General features: G+C 49.4%; 2 protein-coding genes and 1 long non-coding RNA gene across 3 annotated transcripts; all 3 read left to right on the top strand.

Moving 5' to 3' along the window:
- Window positions 1-9,897: 9,897 nt before the first annotated feature.
- LOC149912521 (uncharacterized) lies at window positions 9,898-11,742 on the top strand. Its single transcript, XR_016461534.1, has 4 exons — window positions 9,898-9,969; window positions 10,518-10,604; window positions 10,948-11,025; window positions 11,670-11,742. It is a non-coding gene; the product is annotated as an uncharacterized LOC149912521 (long non-coding RNA).
- Window positions 11,743-12,895: 1,153 nt separating this feature from the next.
- On the top strand, window positions 12,896-13,949 carry LOC149912520 (rho GTPase-activating protein 33-like). The gene is made up of 5 exons (XM_090131829.1): window positions 12,896-12,916; window positions 12,976-13,069; window positions 13,346-13,448; window positions 13,544-13,676; window positions 13,842-13,949. The coding sequence occupies exons 1-5, from the start codon at window positions 12,896-12,898 to the stop codon at window positions 13,947-13,949; spliced, it is 459 nt and encodes a 152-aa protein (XP_089987955.1).
- A 128-nt stretch (window positions 13,950-14,077) lies between these two features.
- LOC149912519 (rho GTPase-activating protein 32-like) lies at window positions 14,078-16,364 on the top strand. Its single transcript, XM_090132159.1, has 5 exons — window positions 14,078-14,169; window positions 14,521-14,666; window positions 15,130-15,334; window positions 15,509-15,654; window positions 15,843-16,364. The coding sequence occupies exons 1-5, from the start codon at window positions 14,078-14,080 to the stop codon at window positions 16,277-16,279; spliced, it is 1,026 nt and encodes a 341-aa protein (XP_089988285.1). The 3' UTR covers window positions 16,280-16,364.
- Window positions 16,365-17,431: the final 1,067 nt, after the last annotated feature.

Here is a 17,431-nt window from a genome sequence, read left to right as displayed (position 1 = left end):
CGCCCCATCCAAGCAGCAAGGGATCAAAGCGTTGGCACAGCTGAAACAGAAATGCTGTGTGAGTTTCCTGTTAGCACTGAGCAGGAACAAATCTACCGCTGAGCAGCAGGATGTGAGACAAGCAGCAGAAGACACCCAACCTGCAGAACCAGCTCGTTTGGGGTCGGTCCAGATGTTTGTCTGCTCCCTTCCCTGGCCCAGGCCAAGCTTGTGAGCTGCTCCTCCTTTGTGCAGGGGGAAATGGTGCAGATGCCATGTGGTGGCTATGCACAGCATGCCTTGCACTTGCTTTTCCTCTCTCCATCTGCCATTAGCAAACAGCATCTCCAGCCTGCAGAGATCACTGAGTCCAACCCCTGCACAACAGTGAAAAAAAAAGATATGATAAGGGGTACTTAAAGCACAGCATCTGTAATCAGATCAGACTCCTGCACTGTGAAGACTTCCATGAGTATTCCTGCAGAGTGCATCACTTAGTCTCTCTTTAGCCTTGTGTTCATGGTTTTCCTGTAAGAGCTTGTCTAAACACTGCCTGTAATCGTGGTTATGCTAGAAGCATTTGGATTTATTGATCCTCAGTGTGATTTCAATAACAAATGCAGATGTTTTTTGTTAGGGACAGCTTTCAATTTCTCAACTGAAATTTCAATATTGCATTAGGTGTTGACAACCACGGGGCTGCAGTACAGAGAATTACAGGAAGATTAATTTCTCCATCTCCATGCTCCTAGACATTTGTACAGTGATGTAGTTATATACAAAGTTGCAAGATACCAAAGCTAGAATAACCTCTTGGTGCAGCAGGATGTCTGGAGCCCAAGTGCAGAGTCTCAGTGTTCCAAAGCCTTGAAGATGTGCACCGATGGGCTGGGGCTGATGACACAGACACTGGAGCAAGGCCAGTGTGCTGTTAGAAACTTGACCAGCAGCTGATCTGTTGTCAGCCATTTCTGGACACAAACGGGATCTGGTCGACTTAGGACATGACCTTTGGGCTGGAGAGCAACTCCCCGAGGAATCACACAGCCACTGCAGACCGTTGGCAAGAACCCCATACCAAAACAGCTCATCTGCAATCAGTTTTTAATCTGTGCAGCAGTGATTGGAACAGGCGCATGCTCTCTGGAATTGCAGGAATGTTCACAAGTGGAATGTACATCACCTGTGTGCTCCAGCTCTTCTGTGTGCATGCTAGGAGCAGTGATCCCCCTGCACCCAGGGCTGCAATAAAGTCCTGTGGGCTTTCTAACCTGCCCACCAGCAGCCCAGGCTGCCCAGAGCCACATCCAGCCTGGCCGTGGATGCCTGCAGGGATGGGGCATCCACAGCCTCCCTGGGCAACCTGTTCCAGTGCCTCACCACCCTCTGGCTGAAAAACTTCCTCCTCACATCCAACCTCAACCTCAACACCCCCCGTCTCAGTTTAAAGCCACTCCCCACTTGTCCCATCACTGTCCACCCTCCAAAACAAAACACCTCGGCTGTTCAACACTGAAAGAGCAAAATAACCCACAGCTCTTACTTCCACTGTATGCATTTAATTCCAAACTTAAGGTCACAGGTTAATTACTCATGTGATCCTTCCTGACAGAAGAACTACTCGTAGTGATGTGTAGGAGTAAGGAACAGCTTGAAAAGGTCATGGACATATTAGAACTTGCATCATTTATCTTAATAGATGCCTACATTGCACAGCATTTTGTAAAACACACGTTACAAGTACTGTGCATTGGATAACACTATAACAAACTCTATGTAACAATACAGGTTGCTTTTAAATCTACACTTACTTGTTTTCTTCTAACTCCTTGATAACATTCCTTACTACCTTCAGTTTTATAGCCAAAGCAGTGTTTGAGCTGGTAATGTACTCTTGAACAGCACTGCTGCCTTCAGCATTTGTATGTTTAGATCTGAAAAGAGAACTTGGTCATTATTTCACGATGAGAGAATCTTATATGACAAAACAGAATTACAAAAATCTGACAATACTGTAAAATGCCAGCGTAAGAATGTGGCTTTGATTTTTTTTTTCTTTTTTTTTTTTAAATGGTGAGTGTACCATTAATTCAAGACAAGAATTTTGTTTGTAAGTCGATCTCTATAACTGTTCTTGGCATCATTCTGTAGGATGAACTAGATACATGGAATTTGGCACTGGCTCCCCAGGGCAGTGGTTTGGCACTGAGCTGACAAAGGCCAAAGAGCATTTGCACAATGCTCTCAGACACAGGGCTTGACCCATAGGAGGTCCGGTGTGGAACCAGGAGGTGGAATACATGATCCTCGAGGTCCCTTCCAAATAAAGATATTCCATGATCCTCTAATACTTATATTCCCAAGTCCTGTACACAGTGCTCAGGTGCTTAATTGAAAGGTTCCATGAAACAGTGAGGTATCTATGTCCCTTTACCACCCAGTTATTCAATTTGCCACGTGGATCTTTTATCCAGTCACATTAAAAAACCCCTCAAAGTATTTCCTTCAGTCTTCCATTCTGATAGAGCTTTCTGGAGCAAATAAAGAGTTGCAACTCAGAATGTCCACACCTCCCTTCCTGCACCCTGCATACTTTTTTCATTGTACTGTGATTACGTACCATTCTATTGTCACCCTCATTCTGTCATTATCTAGGCAGTTTACTGCCATTAAATTTTCCAGCAACAGATGCCCACAAGTACAGCCAGCCTGGACTTATTTCCAATACTTATCTTTGTCCTGATGTCCTTGTAGGAGCTGGGACATTTCTCCATCTCAGCAGCAGAGGGCAGGAGGGGTCCAAGGTGAGGGCACGCTCTCCTCTATTTTTCTGGCACTCAAAGACAAAGGGAACAAGAAAACCAGATGTGTTTCCCTGCCCATGGCAAACACCAGCCTTTCCATCCTTACAGTCCTTCCTGCCATCAGCACTAACTGAAACAACATCCCACTCACCCTTGCCATGTCTGGCAGAGGTTGCAGCTCTTTCTATTGCATCCCTCTAGCTTTCAAGTCAAGAGCTCCTGTGTCACACAAGGAAAAGCAATCTTTTACCTGCTGTGCCATGCTCATGGCAGCAGACATGCAGATGCCAGCAGCTGATGCCCACAAGGACAGCCAGCCTGGACTTTTTTTCATTACATATCTTTGTCCTGATGTCCTTCTACAAGCTTGGACATTTCTCCCTCTCAGCAGCACAGGGGAGGAGAGCTCCAAGGTGAGGGCCAACTATCCCATGTTTATCTGGCACTCAAAGAGAAAGAGAAAATGAAAACCAGATGTGTTTCCCTGCCCATGGCAAACACCGGCCTTTCCATCCTTACAGTCCTTCCTGCCATCAGCAGAGATATTTTGCTTTCTTGTGCCACTTCATCCCTTTAGCATCTGGCATTCTAACAAAAAAGTACTTACAAGGAGTTTTAATATTTTCATATTAAATGTCAGAATTAGAACCATTATGTTTACCAAATATTTAAAACATTCAACCCAGTGAGAATTGAATTGATTTAGCATTCAGATAAGAACTTGTAAAGGAAGTAAAAAGTGCTGCTTTCATAAACTATAGTCTCATTGTCAAGCCTTGCAATGTCTCAGCAGATTATTACAGAATGTTCATTCAAGCAGGAATTAAGAGATGCGTCTGAATTGATAAGAACAACGAATAATTAAGAAAGCTTGACTGCAGTCTGCTTGAGGATTCCAGTCTGAAGTGTGTTCCACCTGGTGACAACTGGGAATGTCTTTCTCTCACCATTAGAACCATTGCACCTCTGACTAAACACATAGCTAATCACCACTGAAAACCTAGGTGCAATTTCTGCAGTGCACAGACCAACTACGTGTTGATTAACATTCAGAGAGATTGTGCAGGTGTCCTTTTAGGAACTGGCCTACAGTATGCTAAGAGGGATGGATGTGGGGACATTAGGATAACGTGCCCTCTGCCTGTTAAGACAGCCCCAGCAGAGCAGGTCAGCAGGCTGAAGAGCTGAGTGGGTCACCAGGGCTCAGAGACTTCACTCGGCCATCTGCAAGTTGAGGGACTTCAGCCCAAGCTGCCCTTTTCCATGCAGGCAAGGAGGCCAAGAGAAGGTGGATCGGCACGGTTCTGGTGCAGACAGGGGCTGCAGTGTGAGCAGGCCTACACAGACAAGGCTGTGCCCACACAGAGTGACAGCAGCTTTCGCTGTGAGCAGATTCCCAGGGGGCCTGAGCCATGGCAGTTCTTGATGGCAGCATGTTCCAATCAGCCCTGGAAGTCTTCTCTGGACGTCTGTCGCATTCTGGAATCCACACTGAGGACGCAGTCGCTGTGTCAGAGCAGCTGGCAGAGTCACGGGGAACCGTGACGTAGTTGGCCCAGGGAGCAACAACAAGGCCTGCACTGCTCAGCCAGCCCAGGCCAAAGGGGAGCACGAGAGAGAGCAGAGGAGAGAGGGGGGGAAAGAGGGCCAGGAAGGAAAGGCCTGTGCCTGAATGGACGTGTAGCAGCAGCTGCTGACAGCAAACTCGGTGATGGCAGGGGCACAGCAGAGCAGTGCAATGCTGGCAGCTTCCTGTGTCTTTCACACAGGCACTGCAGACATGGCCAGCACTGGGAGATCAGCAGAACTGCTGCACACCTCTGCCAGCCCAGGCCAGAGGAGTGCAGAACAGTGAGCTGCTGCTGAGGGGAGAGAGGATGGCCTGAGAGCTGACCTGAGAGGCAGGGCTGGCTGTGTTACAGCAGCCTCTGTGTCCTCCTCCTGTGTCTGTGAGGGCCAGAGGGCCAGAAGAGAACATGCCCAGACAACGAAGCCCTGCTGTCCTCTGCTGCTCAGCTGGAGAGATGTTCCGCCTTCCTGAAGGACGCTGATCCAAAGGGAAGGAATCAAAGGAAGTCCAGGCTGGCTGTCCTTGTGGGCATCAGCTGCTGGCAGCTGCATTGCTGCTGCCATGAGCAAGGCAAAGCAGGTAAATGATTGCTTTTCCTTGTTTGACACAGGTTCTGTTGACTTGAAAGCAAGAGGGATGCAATAGAAAGAGCTGCAAGCTGTGCCAGACATGGCAAAGGTGAGTGGGATGTTGTTTCAGTTGCTGATGATTGCAGGAAGGACTGTAAGGATGGAAAGGCTGGAGTTTGCCATGGGCTGGGAAACACATCTTGTTTTCATTTTCTCTTTCTCTTTGTGTGCCAGAAAAAGAGGAGAGTGTGCCCTCACCTTGGACCCCTCCTGCCCTCTTCTGCTGAGATGGAGAAATGTTCCAGCTTATAGAAGGACATCACGATAAATATATGTAATGAAAATAAGTCCAGGCTGGCTGTCCTTTTGGGCATCAGCTGCTGGCATCTGCATTGCTGCTGCCATGAGCATGGAAAGCAGGTAAAAGATTGCTTTTCCTTGTGTGACACAGGAGCTCTTGACTTGACAGCTAGAGGGATGTAATAAAAACAGCTGCAACCTCTGCCAGACATGGCAAAGGTGAGTGGGATGTTGTTTCAGTTGCTGCTGATGTCAGGAGGACTGTAAGAATGGAAAGGCTGGGGTTTGCCCTGGGCAGGGAAACACATCTGGTTTTCATTTTCTCTTTATCTTTGAGTGCCTGATAAACAGGGGAGAGTGTGCCCTCACCTTGGACCACTCCTGCCCTCTTCTGCTGAGATGGAGAAATGTTCCAGCTTCCAGAAGGACATCAGTACAAAGATATGTAATGAAAATAAGTCCAGGCTGGCTGTCCTTGTGGGCATCAGCTGCTGGCATCTGCATTGCTGCTGCCATGAGCATGGCACAGCAGGTAAAAGATTGCTTTTCCTTGTGTGACACAGGAGCTCTTGACTTGAAAGGTAGAGGGATGCAATAGAAAGAGCTGCAACCTCTGCCAGACATGGCAAAGGTGAGTGGGATGTTGTTTCAATTAGTGCTGATGTCAGGAAGGACTGTAAGGATGTAAAGGCTGGTGTTTGCCATGGGCAGGGAAACACATCTGGTTTTCATCTTCTCTTTGTGTGCCAGAAAAAGAGTAGAGTGTGCCTGCTACTTGGACCCCTCCTGCCTTCTGCTGCTGAGATGGAGAAATGTTCCAGCTTGTAGAAGGACATCAGGACCAAGATAAGTAATCAAAATATTTCCAGGCTGGCTGTACTTGTGGGCATCTGTTGCTGGAAAATTTAATGGCAGTAAACTGCCTAGATAATGACAGAATGAGTGTGACAATAGAATGGTACGTAATCACAGTACAATGAAAAAAGTATGCAGGGTGCAGGAAGGGAGGTGTGGACATTCTGAGTTGCAACTCCTTATTTGCTCCAGAAAGCTCTATCAGAATGGAAGACTGAAGGAAATACTTTGAGGGGTTTTTTAATGTGACTGGATAAAAGATCCACGTGGCAAATTGAATAACTGGGTGGTAAAGGGACATAGATACCTCACTGTTTCATGGAACCTTTCAGTTAAGCACCTGAGCACTGCGTACAGGACTTGGGAATAACAGTATTGGAGGATCATGGAATATCTTTACTTGGAAGGGACCTCGAGGATCATGTATTCCACCTCCTGGTTCCACACTGGACCTCCTATGGGTCAAGCCCTGTGTCTGAGAGCATTGTGCAAATGCTCTTTGGCCTTTGTCAGCTCAGTGCCAAACCACTGCCCTGGGGAGCCAGTGCCAAATTCCATGTATCTAGTTCATCCTCCAGAATGATGCCAAGAACAGTTATAGAGATCGACTTACAAACAAAATTCTTGTCTTGAATTAATGGTACACTCACCATTTAAAAAAAAAAAAAGAAAGAAAGAAAAAAAAGAAAATAATAGAGAAAAAAAAAGAAAAAAAAAAAGAAAAAAGAAGAAAAAAAAGAAAAAAAAAAAATCAGAGCCACATTCTAACACTGGCATTTTACAGTATTGTCAGATTTTTGTAATTCTGTTTTGTCATATAAGATTCTCTCATCATGAAATAATGACCAAGTTCTCTTTTCATATCTAAACATACAAATGCTGAAGGCAGCAGTGCTGTTCAAGAGTACATTACCAGCTCAAACACTGCTTTGGCTGTAAAACTAAGGTAGTAAGGAATTTTATCAAGGAGTTAGAAGAAAACAAGTAAGTGTAGATTTAAAAGCAACCTGTATTGTTACTTAGAGTTTGATATAGTGTAATCCAATGCACAGTACTTGTAACGTGTGTTTTACAAAATGCTGTGCAATGTAGGCATCTATTAAGATAAATGCTGCAAGTTCTGATATGTCCATGACCTTTTCAAACTGTTCCTTACTCCTACACATCACTACAAGTAGTTCTTCTGTCAGGAAGGATCACATGAGTAATTAACCTGTGACCTTAAGTTTGGAATTAAATGCATACAGTGGAAGTAAGAGCTGTGGGTTATTTTGCTCTTTCAGTGTTGAACAGCCGAGGTGTTTTGTTTTGGAGGGTGGACAGTGATGGGACACGTGGGGAATGGCTTTAAACTGAGACGGGGGGTGTTGAGGTTGAGGTTGGATGTGAGGAGGAAGTTTTTCAGCCAGAGGGTGGTGAGGCACTGGAACAGGTTGCCCAGGGAGGCTGTGGATGCCCCATCCCTGCAGGCATCCAAGGCCAGGCTGGATGTGGCTCTGGGCAGCCTGGGCTGCTGGTTGGCAGGTTAGAAACCCAGCATGACTTTATTGCAGCCCTGGGTGCAGGGGGATCACTGCTCCTAGCATGCACACAGAAGAGCTGGAGCACACAGGTGATGTACATTCCACTTGTGAACATTCCTGCAATTCCAGAGAGCGTGCGCCTGTTCCAATCACTGCTGCACAGATTAAAAACTGATTGCAGATGAGCTGTTTTGGTAAGGGGTTCTTGCAAACGGTCTGTAGTGGCTGTGTGATTCCTCGGGGAGTTGCTCTCCAGCCCAAAGGTCATGTCCTAAGTCGACCAGATCCCGTTTGTGTCCAGAAATGGCTGACAACAGATCAGCTGCTGGTCAAGTTTCTAACATCACACTGGCCTTGCTCCAGTGTCTGTGTCATCAGCCCCAGCACATACGGTGCACCTCTTCAAGGCTTTGCAACACTGAGACTCTGCACTTGGGCTCCAGACATCCTGCTGCACCAAGAGGTTATTCTAGCTTTGGTATCTTGCAACTTTGTATATAACTACATCACTGTAATCATAAATGTCTAGGAGCATGGAGATGGAGAAATTAATCTCCCTGTAATTCTCTGTACTGCAGCCCCGTGGTTGTCAACACCTAATGCAATATTGAAATTTCAGTTGAGAAATTGAAAGCTGTCCCTAACAAAAAAACATCTGCATTTGTTATTGAAATCACACTGAGGATCAATAAATCCAAATGCTTCTAGCATAACCACGATTATGGGCAGTGTTTAGACAAGCTCTTACAGGAAAACCATGAACACAAGGCTAAAGAGAGACTAAGTGATGCACTCTGCTGGAATACTCATGGAAGTCTTCACAGTGCAGGAGTCTGATCTGATTACAGATGCTGTGCTTTAAGTACCCCTTATCATATCTTTTTTTTCACTGTTGTGCAGGGGTTGGACTCAGTGATCTCTGGAGGCTGGAGATGCTGTTTGCTAATGGCAGATGGAGAGAGGAAAAGCAAGTGCAAGGCATGCTGTGCATAGCCACCACATGGCATCTGCACCATTTCCCCCTGCACCAAGGAGGAGCAGCTCACAAGCTTGGCCTGGGCCAGGGAAGGGAGCAGACAAACATCTGGACCGACCCCAGACGAGCTGGTTCTGCAGGTTGGGTGTCTTCTGCTGCTTGTCTCACATCCTGCTGCTCAGCGGTAGATTTGTTCCTGCTCAGTGCTAACAGGAAACTCACACAGCATTTCTGTTTCAGCTGTGCCAACGCTTTGATCCCTTGCTGCTTGGATGGGGCGTTTGAAGAAGGATGCCTGTGCTGATGTCCAGCCAGGCTTTGGGGATGAGTCTCCACACCAGGGTCCGTCTGACAGGACTGAGGGTTGGGGATCCAGCCAGGTCGAGTGCAGTGCGCTTTGCTCTTGTTCTTAGTGCTTGTTTTTGCTCAGGAGGGCAGGAGGTGAACCTCGTGAACCAATGCCTGCAGACGGGGTTTGCAGAGAAAGAGGTCCTGCAGGCCTTGTGTGACAGCCACGGAGCTGCAGCAAGGCTGCATCAGTGTAAAACACCAGAGATCCACGGAGGTGTGAAGGGGAGCTGTGGGCTGCAGTCACGCAGGAAGGGATGTGCATGCTCGGGGTTTGGTTGTTGTGTGTGTGTTAAGTGACTGTGATACCACTGCTGGGTCAGTGTGAGTGTACGGAACAAGTGTGACAGCCTTTTTGATGGAGCCCTGTGAAAGGAGTCCTATGGACTTGAGATCCAACTATCAGCCCGTGGGCATCATCCAGGAGTTGGGGTAGGGGATGAGGCAAGGGAAGTTGGTGTAAGAAAGTGATAAAGCAGTCTGGCAGTAGTTCTGTGTTTCTCCCATCTCCTCTTTATTTCCTTCCAGGTGAAATAGATGGGTGCTGCAACATGCCCTTGAATGTAACAAAACCCACTCTAGTGTGGATTTGACATGGGCCCAGCACTGCAAGGTACGCTGCTGGGAGGAAGCGTCCATCTGGCTGAGGGCAGGAAGGCCCTCCAGAGGGATGCACTGAGGCCAGTTGTGCGAGGCTCAACAAGAGCAAGCGCCAGGTCCTGCGCTTTGGTCATGACGACCCCGTGCCAGCTTCTCCAGGATTTGGCTGGGGTAGAATTCCAAGCAGCCCCTGATTCCAGAACGTTGGGCTGGGCTGTTGGAATCTTCTGCCCTTGTGCCTGGTCTTGCCTCCCCACCCTGTGCGTCGTGGTGGAGCAGCCTGGTGGCCCTCAGTGATGTCATAAGGGCTAGAATGAGGGGAGGAGCAGTGCGTGCTGCGTCCCTTCATTGGAGCGCTGGAGCTCTGACTGAGCAGCTCGCTTGATGCACTTGTGCACCGACTGCGTCCCTTTGTCTTCACACCGTCCTGTGCAGCACCTTGTAGGTAAGCTGAGACAGTGTGGGAGAGACGGGGGGACAGTGAGTGCTGAGAACTGCTGGCTGGCGGAGCTCATAGGATCACATTATCTCCATCAGCAGAGGGGTGGCCATGAGGGACAGGGAGGTGATCGTCCCCCCCTGCTCTGCTCTTGTGAGGCCCCAGCTGCAGTACAGTGTCCAGAAAGACAGGGAGCTGTTGGAGAGGGTCCAGAGGCGAGCCACAGAGATGATCAGGGGACTGGAGCACCTCCCCTGCAAAGACAGGCTGAGGGAGCTGGGCTTGTTCAGCCTGGAGAAAAGAAGGCAGTGGGGTGACCTCATGGCAGCCTTCAGTACCTAAAGGGAGCCTAAAAAGAGGAGGGGAATCAACTCTTTGAAAGGGTAGATAACAGCAGGACAAGGGGAAATGGTTTTAAGTTGAAAACTTAAGTTTTTAAGTTGAGGGAGGGCAGATTTTGGTTTTTCCCTCGTAGGCTTTGCTAAACCGTGGAAGCAAACTGACCTGGTCTTTCTCTCTCCTCTCTCCACCCTCTGCCTGCTTCCCTGGTGCAGCTTTTGCTCGTGGAAGATCAGAGCAGAGTGACAAGGAACGGCTGTGGATTCAAGGCATTTGTCTCCCTCGTTCTGATCTCTTGCCAGGTACCTGCCATGGTTTGTCCCCCCACATGCTTTAGCAGCCCGTGACGCCCCGTGTTTAGTAACACAGCCTCATCCAGCTTTGATGGGACGCTGGTCACGTGTGGGTTTTCTCCACGTGCTCTGCAGCTCAGCCCTCAGAAGGATGCTGTCTGTGGTGCTGTGAGCAGCTGGTCTTAAGGAAACCAATCCCTTAGGCAAAGAGTCCCAGCCCCAGCTTGTGCAGAGCTGCACAGCATCACCAGGGACACCAGCAGGCGTGCTTGGGCTGTGTGAGTGTGCCCGACAGCTGTAGGGAGCACAGCAGAGATGTGAACAGAGAAAATAAAAGTGTGTTTCTTTTCAGTTCCAGCTTGTCACACCTACGCTGATGGCCGTGGCGTGCAGCGAGATCAGCTGTGGGCCTGACCTGGCATGGACAGAGGTAGAGTATGAAGCTCTGATTGGTCTTTGTTCCCTGACTGCAGCCAGCAGAGTGAGCCGCAGATGTGCTCTCCTGCTTTCCAAGAGAGCTACTCTGTGGCAAGACAGTAGTGCAAGTGTGGCAAGTTTATAAAAGTACCAGAGCCATCTCGGGTGTTGTGTTTGTCCTCTACTGACTTTTCCCTTGAAATGGCTGCAGAAACAACAATCATTCTCTGCTCTGTTTGGCCTCGCTGTTGGTTGGACTGCTCAAGAGAGCTGCTTGGTGCTTGCAGTGGCACTGTTTGCACCTTGTAACTGCAGCCGTAGCTTTGGTTTCCCTTTTCACGGTCTCCTACCATCTGAAACAGTCAGTCTTCCTGCACAAAGAGCGCAGGAAAGGAGGGGGCAAAATGGACAAGGCCACCTGTCTGCGTCAGTGCCATTGCTGATTAGTCTGGTGGGGAGAGATGCATCTTTGCTGGCATGTGCCTGCTGCACACCAGGGAGAGAAACAGCCGTTATTAGACTTGCAGTTCCTTCTGAAGTGCCCATGATAAGGACCGAGTGCATTTCCTGCAGCTTTCTCTGCAGATGTGCTCCTCACCTTGAAATCCTCCTTGTTGGTTCCCAGCTCCTCACCGTGGCCTGTGCTCTCTGTTTCAGGCTGAGAACAAGGGGAAGCCCCTGCTGGACCATGAGGTGGCACCTGTGAATGTTCCAGCTATTGCTGCTGCCCATGCTATTAAGAGATACGTTGCCCAGGCAGCGGATGAACTCTCCTTTGAGGTAAGCAGTTCAAGGCGTTCCTTGTTGCTCAATTTTACAATGGCAAATGCCTTCAGAGCTGCACTGGTGCAAGTGCTCTCATGCTCGGCGATGTTTGGCAGTGCAGAAGAATGCAGTCATTTGAGCTGTGCTTTCCTCCCAGCCGTGCTGAAGCTGGGATTGACGTTGCAATCTCTTGCAGGTGGGAGACATCGTGTGTGTCATCGACATGCCACCAAAGGAGCTGACCCCCTGGTGGAGAGGCAAGCTCGGCTTCCAGGTAGGCACAAGCTTCAGACTGGAGAGTGCAACTTCAGTAAAGGCAGGAATCTCAGCTTAGAGCTGCTCTGCCTGCTCAGGATGCCTAAAGGACATAAACAGTTTCCCTGTGTTGGTGTCAGAGGACCTTGCCTTTGGCTGCAAATGATGAAAAATTATTACCTTTATGCTTTGAACTATGGCCATTTTCTGCTGGATAGTCTTATGGAACGTCAGGCAAGCACGTTCCGAGGGAAATGTTATGTGGCTTTTGGTTTAACAGTTCAGATCTGAGAAGTGCTGTATGCAATAGTTGGCCTCTCTTCTTGTTACAGGTTGGATTTTTCCCAGGGGAGTGTGTGGAACTCATTAATAAGAACATTCCTGAGGCACTCATCAATTCTGTGCCAAAGCCAGGTACGGATGTTACATTTGATGGTGTGGGGAAACAAAATGAAGTCTTTTTTGGGGTGTGTTCCATGTTTAGTACCTCCTTTATCCATCCCACATTGTCCTCTGGGTTGATGATTCTTCATGCACACCATGGGGCAGAGATTTGGCCCAATCCTCCTATGTTTATGATTGGACTTGGGGAAACTATAGAATCTTCATAGAATGGCTTGGGATGGAAGGGACCTCAGGGATCATCATGCTCCAACCCTCCTGCCTCAGGATGGTCTCCCAGCCCCCACATTTAATGTGAGACTAGACCAGGCTGCCCAGGGCCCCATCCATCCTGGCCTTGGGCTCTTCCAGGTATGGGGAAAATCCCTTTTTGTATGTACTGGTTGGTAATGTTCTTCCCGTTCTGACGTGCTCTGTAGAATGTGCTGTGCTCGGCCTCGTCCAACGGAGCCAAACCTGAAATGACCTGGTTTCTTCCTTTTGTTATGCAGAGCCCAAGAAACGCAGCAAGATCCTCACCTTCCTTCGTTCCTTGGTGAAGGCCCGCCCAAAGAAACCGACAGAGCGGGAGGTGGAGAAGGAAAGGGTGTTTGGCAGTGACCTGGGAGAGCATCTTCTCCACTCCGGTCGTGATGGTAAGGAGCTGCCCATTCCTGAGATCTTCCTCTGCTGGGCATCTAAAGAAGATGAAAGGGAGCTCATATCTAGCAGGGGGCAGGCTGATAGCCGTGGAGACACGTGTAATGGGAGTTGATGGCTGAAGGATAAAGTGAGGCGGATGCTCCTAAGAGACAAGCACATCTGTATTTGCTTCAGCCAAGCCTGGCTGGGCTTAGTGGATGGGATGTGAAGCACAGCCTGCAGCACAATTGAATCAGGAGCTCCACTGACGGCTGGCACGTGTTCTTCAGTCCCCCAGGTCCTCCAGAGCTGCGCTGAGTTCATTGAGCAGCACGGCGTGGTGCAGGGGATATACCGCCTGTCCGGCGTCGCGTCCAACATCCAGAGACTGCGGTAAGAGTGCTGCGACTGACACAGCCTGAGTGCATCTGGTGTGGCTTTGGGCTTGCCTTCCTCTCGCTCAACCGGGTTTGCGTCCCTCTCTCCAGGCAGGAATTTGAGTCGGAGCAGATTCCTGAGCTCACCGTCCGTGACATTCACAGCGTGAGCTCCCTCTGCAAGATGTACTTCAGGGAGCTCCCGAACCCTCTGCTCACCCACCAGCTGTACGGCAAGTTCTCGGTAAGCACAAGGCCACGTCTTTCATTTCCCTCTTCCTGGGCCTCTTGGCAGATGGCTGCAGCAGTGCCCCAGCTCGGAGGCCCTTTTGCTGTCAGCCCCACGAGGTTTACTCGCAGTGGTGTACTAGCCTGATTGGTGTCTCGCTCCCTTTCTGCACTACTCCAGGATGCTGTTGGTGCCGCTACAGAGGAGGAGCGGCTGCTCAGAATGCAGGACGTCATCCAGCAGCTGCCCGCTCCTCACTACAGGTCAGTGCTGCCCTCAGCCTGCTGAGCTCAGCCCTGCTGCATTGCAGAGGGCAACGATGCGGTTCCAGCCTTTGTCTTTCTGAATTGCAGCACGGCATGCTTGTTGGTGCTGAACGTTTGCCTCTCTTGTTTTCCAGGACTCTGGAGTATCTGATGAGACACTTGGCGTGTCTGGCTGGGAGCTCCACGATAACAAACATGCATGCCAAGAACCTAGCCATTGTGTGGGCTCCAAACCTCTTAAGGTAAACTTCTGGTTCTGTTTCAACACTTCCTCTGTTCTCCAGTTAAGAAAAACAGTCCTCTCTTTTTCTCCATCAAATGTGCTCTTCTCCTGTAAAATCTGTGGCTGACAGAAGCGCAGGAGCCTGGGCTGTTCTCCAACCCCACGGGCACAATGTCTAGGTGACAATTTCTGCAGTCTTGTTGAGATGGGACTGATGTGTCCTTGATCATCCAGGAATTTCTGCAGTGGCATCACTGATTGCCCACTGTGGAAGTCTCCAGAGCCTCAGCTGACAGCTTTTGGCTGCAACAATTCAGACTCGGGGAAACGGTCTTGGAGAAATGACTTCTAAAATCTGCCTTTTCTACAGATCACAGCAGAACGAGTCTGCCTGCGCCAGCGGAAGAGCTGCCTGCATGGAGCTGCAGACGCAGTCGGATGTGGTGGAATTCATGATCAACCACACCGACGTCCTCTTCTGCTCCAAATCCGGAGCAGACATTGCAGATGCAGCAGGTGAGTGTCTTCCTCCATTAGCTTGATCTTGACCTGACACCTTGACCAAATGCAGGCCTTCTCCGGGACCTTTGAGATACTCTTTTACCATCAAGGGGACAGCAGACCTCTGGGCTTCCATTAGAATCTGGCATCCTGTTGCTGGATGCTGAGAATGTCCAAGCCCAAATTTCACAAGGAGGAAACCGTCATTATTATGGTTTGCATGCAGGAAAAGCTTCATGCAAGCATGGCAGCGAAGCTTTCTCAGTTCCCTGCCCCTTTTATCTAGGGGTGAGATCTCTTAATGATGACCATGTCCTTTGCCATAAACACACCTCTGCCCACGTGGTTATTTTGAGCTCCTCTTCTTCCAGTGGCTCGGATAAGCAAGCCTGAGAAAAATACAGCACCTCCCCCAGAACTGTGGTGGCTGTGCTGCTGCTTCCTGATCCTCGCTCTTACCTGTGGTTTTCCCTGACAGGGCACAATTCTCTCCCAGGGCCCAAGTCTGTGGGGGTCTCTTCTGCTGCCACAAAGCTGCTCAGCCTGGAGGAGGCACAGGCACAGAGGCGAGGCCACAGCAGCTCTCCTGTTGTGACAGAGAGCAGCCCCGACATTGAAGTGGAAGAAAGCCCTGCAGCTGGGCAGGGCAAGTTCCACACATTCATCGACTTTCCATCTGACAGGTAAAGAGGACTTTCTTTTCCAGCACCTAGCATCATTGTTTGGGTGGGTTTTTTGTTTTTCTGCAGAAACCAGGCAGTGCTAGGAACAAGCAACTGCTGCCAAGAGCTCAGTGCTGCTCTTCCCTCACCCTGCACCACGCACGACTCACAGCATTGGCTGTTTTCTCTCTCCAGGCAAAATCCACCCAGCAAGACTGAGGAATCGCCAGCTAGCAGTTGGTGTTGCTGCTTCAGCCTCAGAAAGCCATCCTCTGGGAGCAAACGCCAACTGCAGCGCAATGCCAGGCAGCCCTCAGAAACAGCAGTGGTAGTCCTGGCAGGTAAGGGTGCAAATGCAGCTTCCAAATCCCTGCTTTTCAGGAACATAGAATTCAAGCTTGCTCTGCACTTGTATCTCCTTCTGGCATTCCAGCCCCTGCCTAACATCTTCAGTTCACCCCTGATCAAGAACCACTGTCGTAATTCAGTTTGTGAAAGTTTGACACTAACCCCTGTGTATCCTTTCTAGGTGAATCGAGCCCTGGCCAACCCACAAGATCCAGGGCAAGTAGCGAGGATGCTCTCTGTGCTTCCATCATTGGAGAGCTCATAGGGAGCACAAATTGCTGCAACTCCAACAGCAGCCTTCCATCTAACAACAGTAACAATAGTGATGGAGAGAAGGAGCTCATTCAAGTTCATGCTCTCATTACACCTGGCTCTGCTGAAGTTGGTGACCTGAGCCTGCCAGACACCACCGTGACCAACCTGGATTTTAACCCCGTGCCTTTGCTGTGCAGCCCAGCCCAAGCACAGTCAGAATGCCCCGAAAGTTGCACCTCTGTGCAGGAACAGGCCAGGATCAGTGAGGAAGAGCAGAGCCTCTTGCAGGGGGACTTTCAATCAGGCCTCCAGTCCCAGGCACCGGACAGCAGCACTGAGAGCTCTGAGCCACTCTCTCCATGACAAGACAGGATGAGTCCCATCGTCACCGTGGACCTCTCACACCCTCCTGTCTTTTATATAATAATAAAAGCACACTTGTGCTCAATCAACGTCTTGACTGCTTCCAGAGTCTTCATTCACACGGACTGGGATGAATGCAGCACACAGCAAGGCACCCCAGCTTGCAACATGATGGCTGTGGGGTGCGTGCAGCACAGCTCTGGGGTTTTTCCCATTTTGTCTGGCTTTGGGATGTCTGCAGGGAGAGCTCTGCTACCATTTGGCATGGTAGCAAATAATCTCTCGCATCCTGGATGCTGCTCATGATACTCCCAAGCTTCCTGGCTGTGGCTTTGTGATGATTTTCAGGGCTTTCTGATGCATTTTCATGCCTTGGATGTTGCTTAACACCTCTCTCCTCCCACCATGTCCTTTCCTGGCTCCCACCTACGTGCTGGCCGTGCAGATCTTACTTCTCCAGCAAAATTGGTGTGCCCTTATCTTACTAGAGAAAGGGCCTCTCACCATGGCACAAAGCTGCTAGAGTTTCCCAGGACACAGGAAGAAGATTTTCTCCACTTTTCCACTCCTCCACTTTAGCATTTTGCAGTCAGTGCTTTGGGGTTTTGGCAGAACTCACGGGTTACCCTAGTGTAGGATACTGGCTTCTACATTGCCAAGATACCTCATGGTAATTTTGGTCGCCCAGATTTCAGCTCTGTTGGGGATGAAAAAAGAGGCTGAATTTCCCACCGTCAGTCCCACAGATTCCTTCTCTCCCATTGGAAACGTCTGGGACATTACTGAGAAAAACACTGCAGTCTTTTGTTCAGGGGTTGGCAAAGGCAATGCTCCCTGCATTCCTTGCAGGGGGCTTTTTCCATGACTTTTTCATTGCTGTACACAAGTGCATACGGATACTTGGACACTCCGATGTAGGTCGCTCCAAAAGTAATGCCTGCTGTTGATTTCGATGGAAACTGCAGCTCTGCTGCCATCTGCTGGCACGACAACAAAACGTAATGGAGCATTTGTAGGAAGGTTCAGCCTCTGCTGCCGTACCACCAACAGTCACCTCTGATATCACGGGCATTCATCATTATCTGTCATCACAACACCTGAACGTACGGCCACTGACACAGATTGCTGACAAGGCCTACGATTAACCTGCAG

Source organism: Phasianus colchicus, chromosome Z (assembly GCF_987193195.1).
Source record: "Phasianus colchicus chromosome Z, bPhaCol1.hap1.1, whole genome shotgun sequence".
NCBI lineage: Eukaryota > Metazoa > Chordata > Aves > Galliformes > Phasianidae > Phasianus > Phasianus colchicus.
Note: the sequence above shows the minus strand (reverse complement) of the source record. Positions and strands in the feature narration are given on the sequence as shown.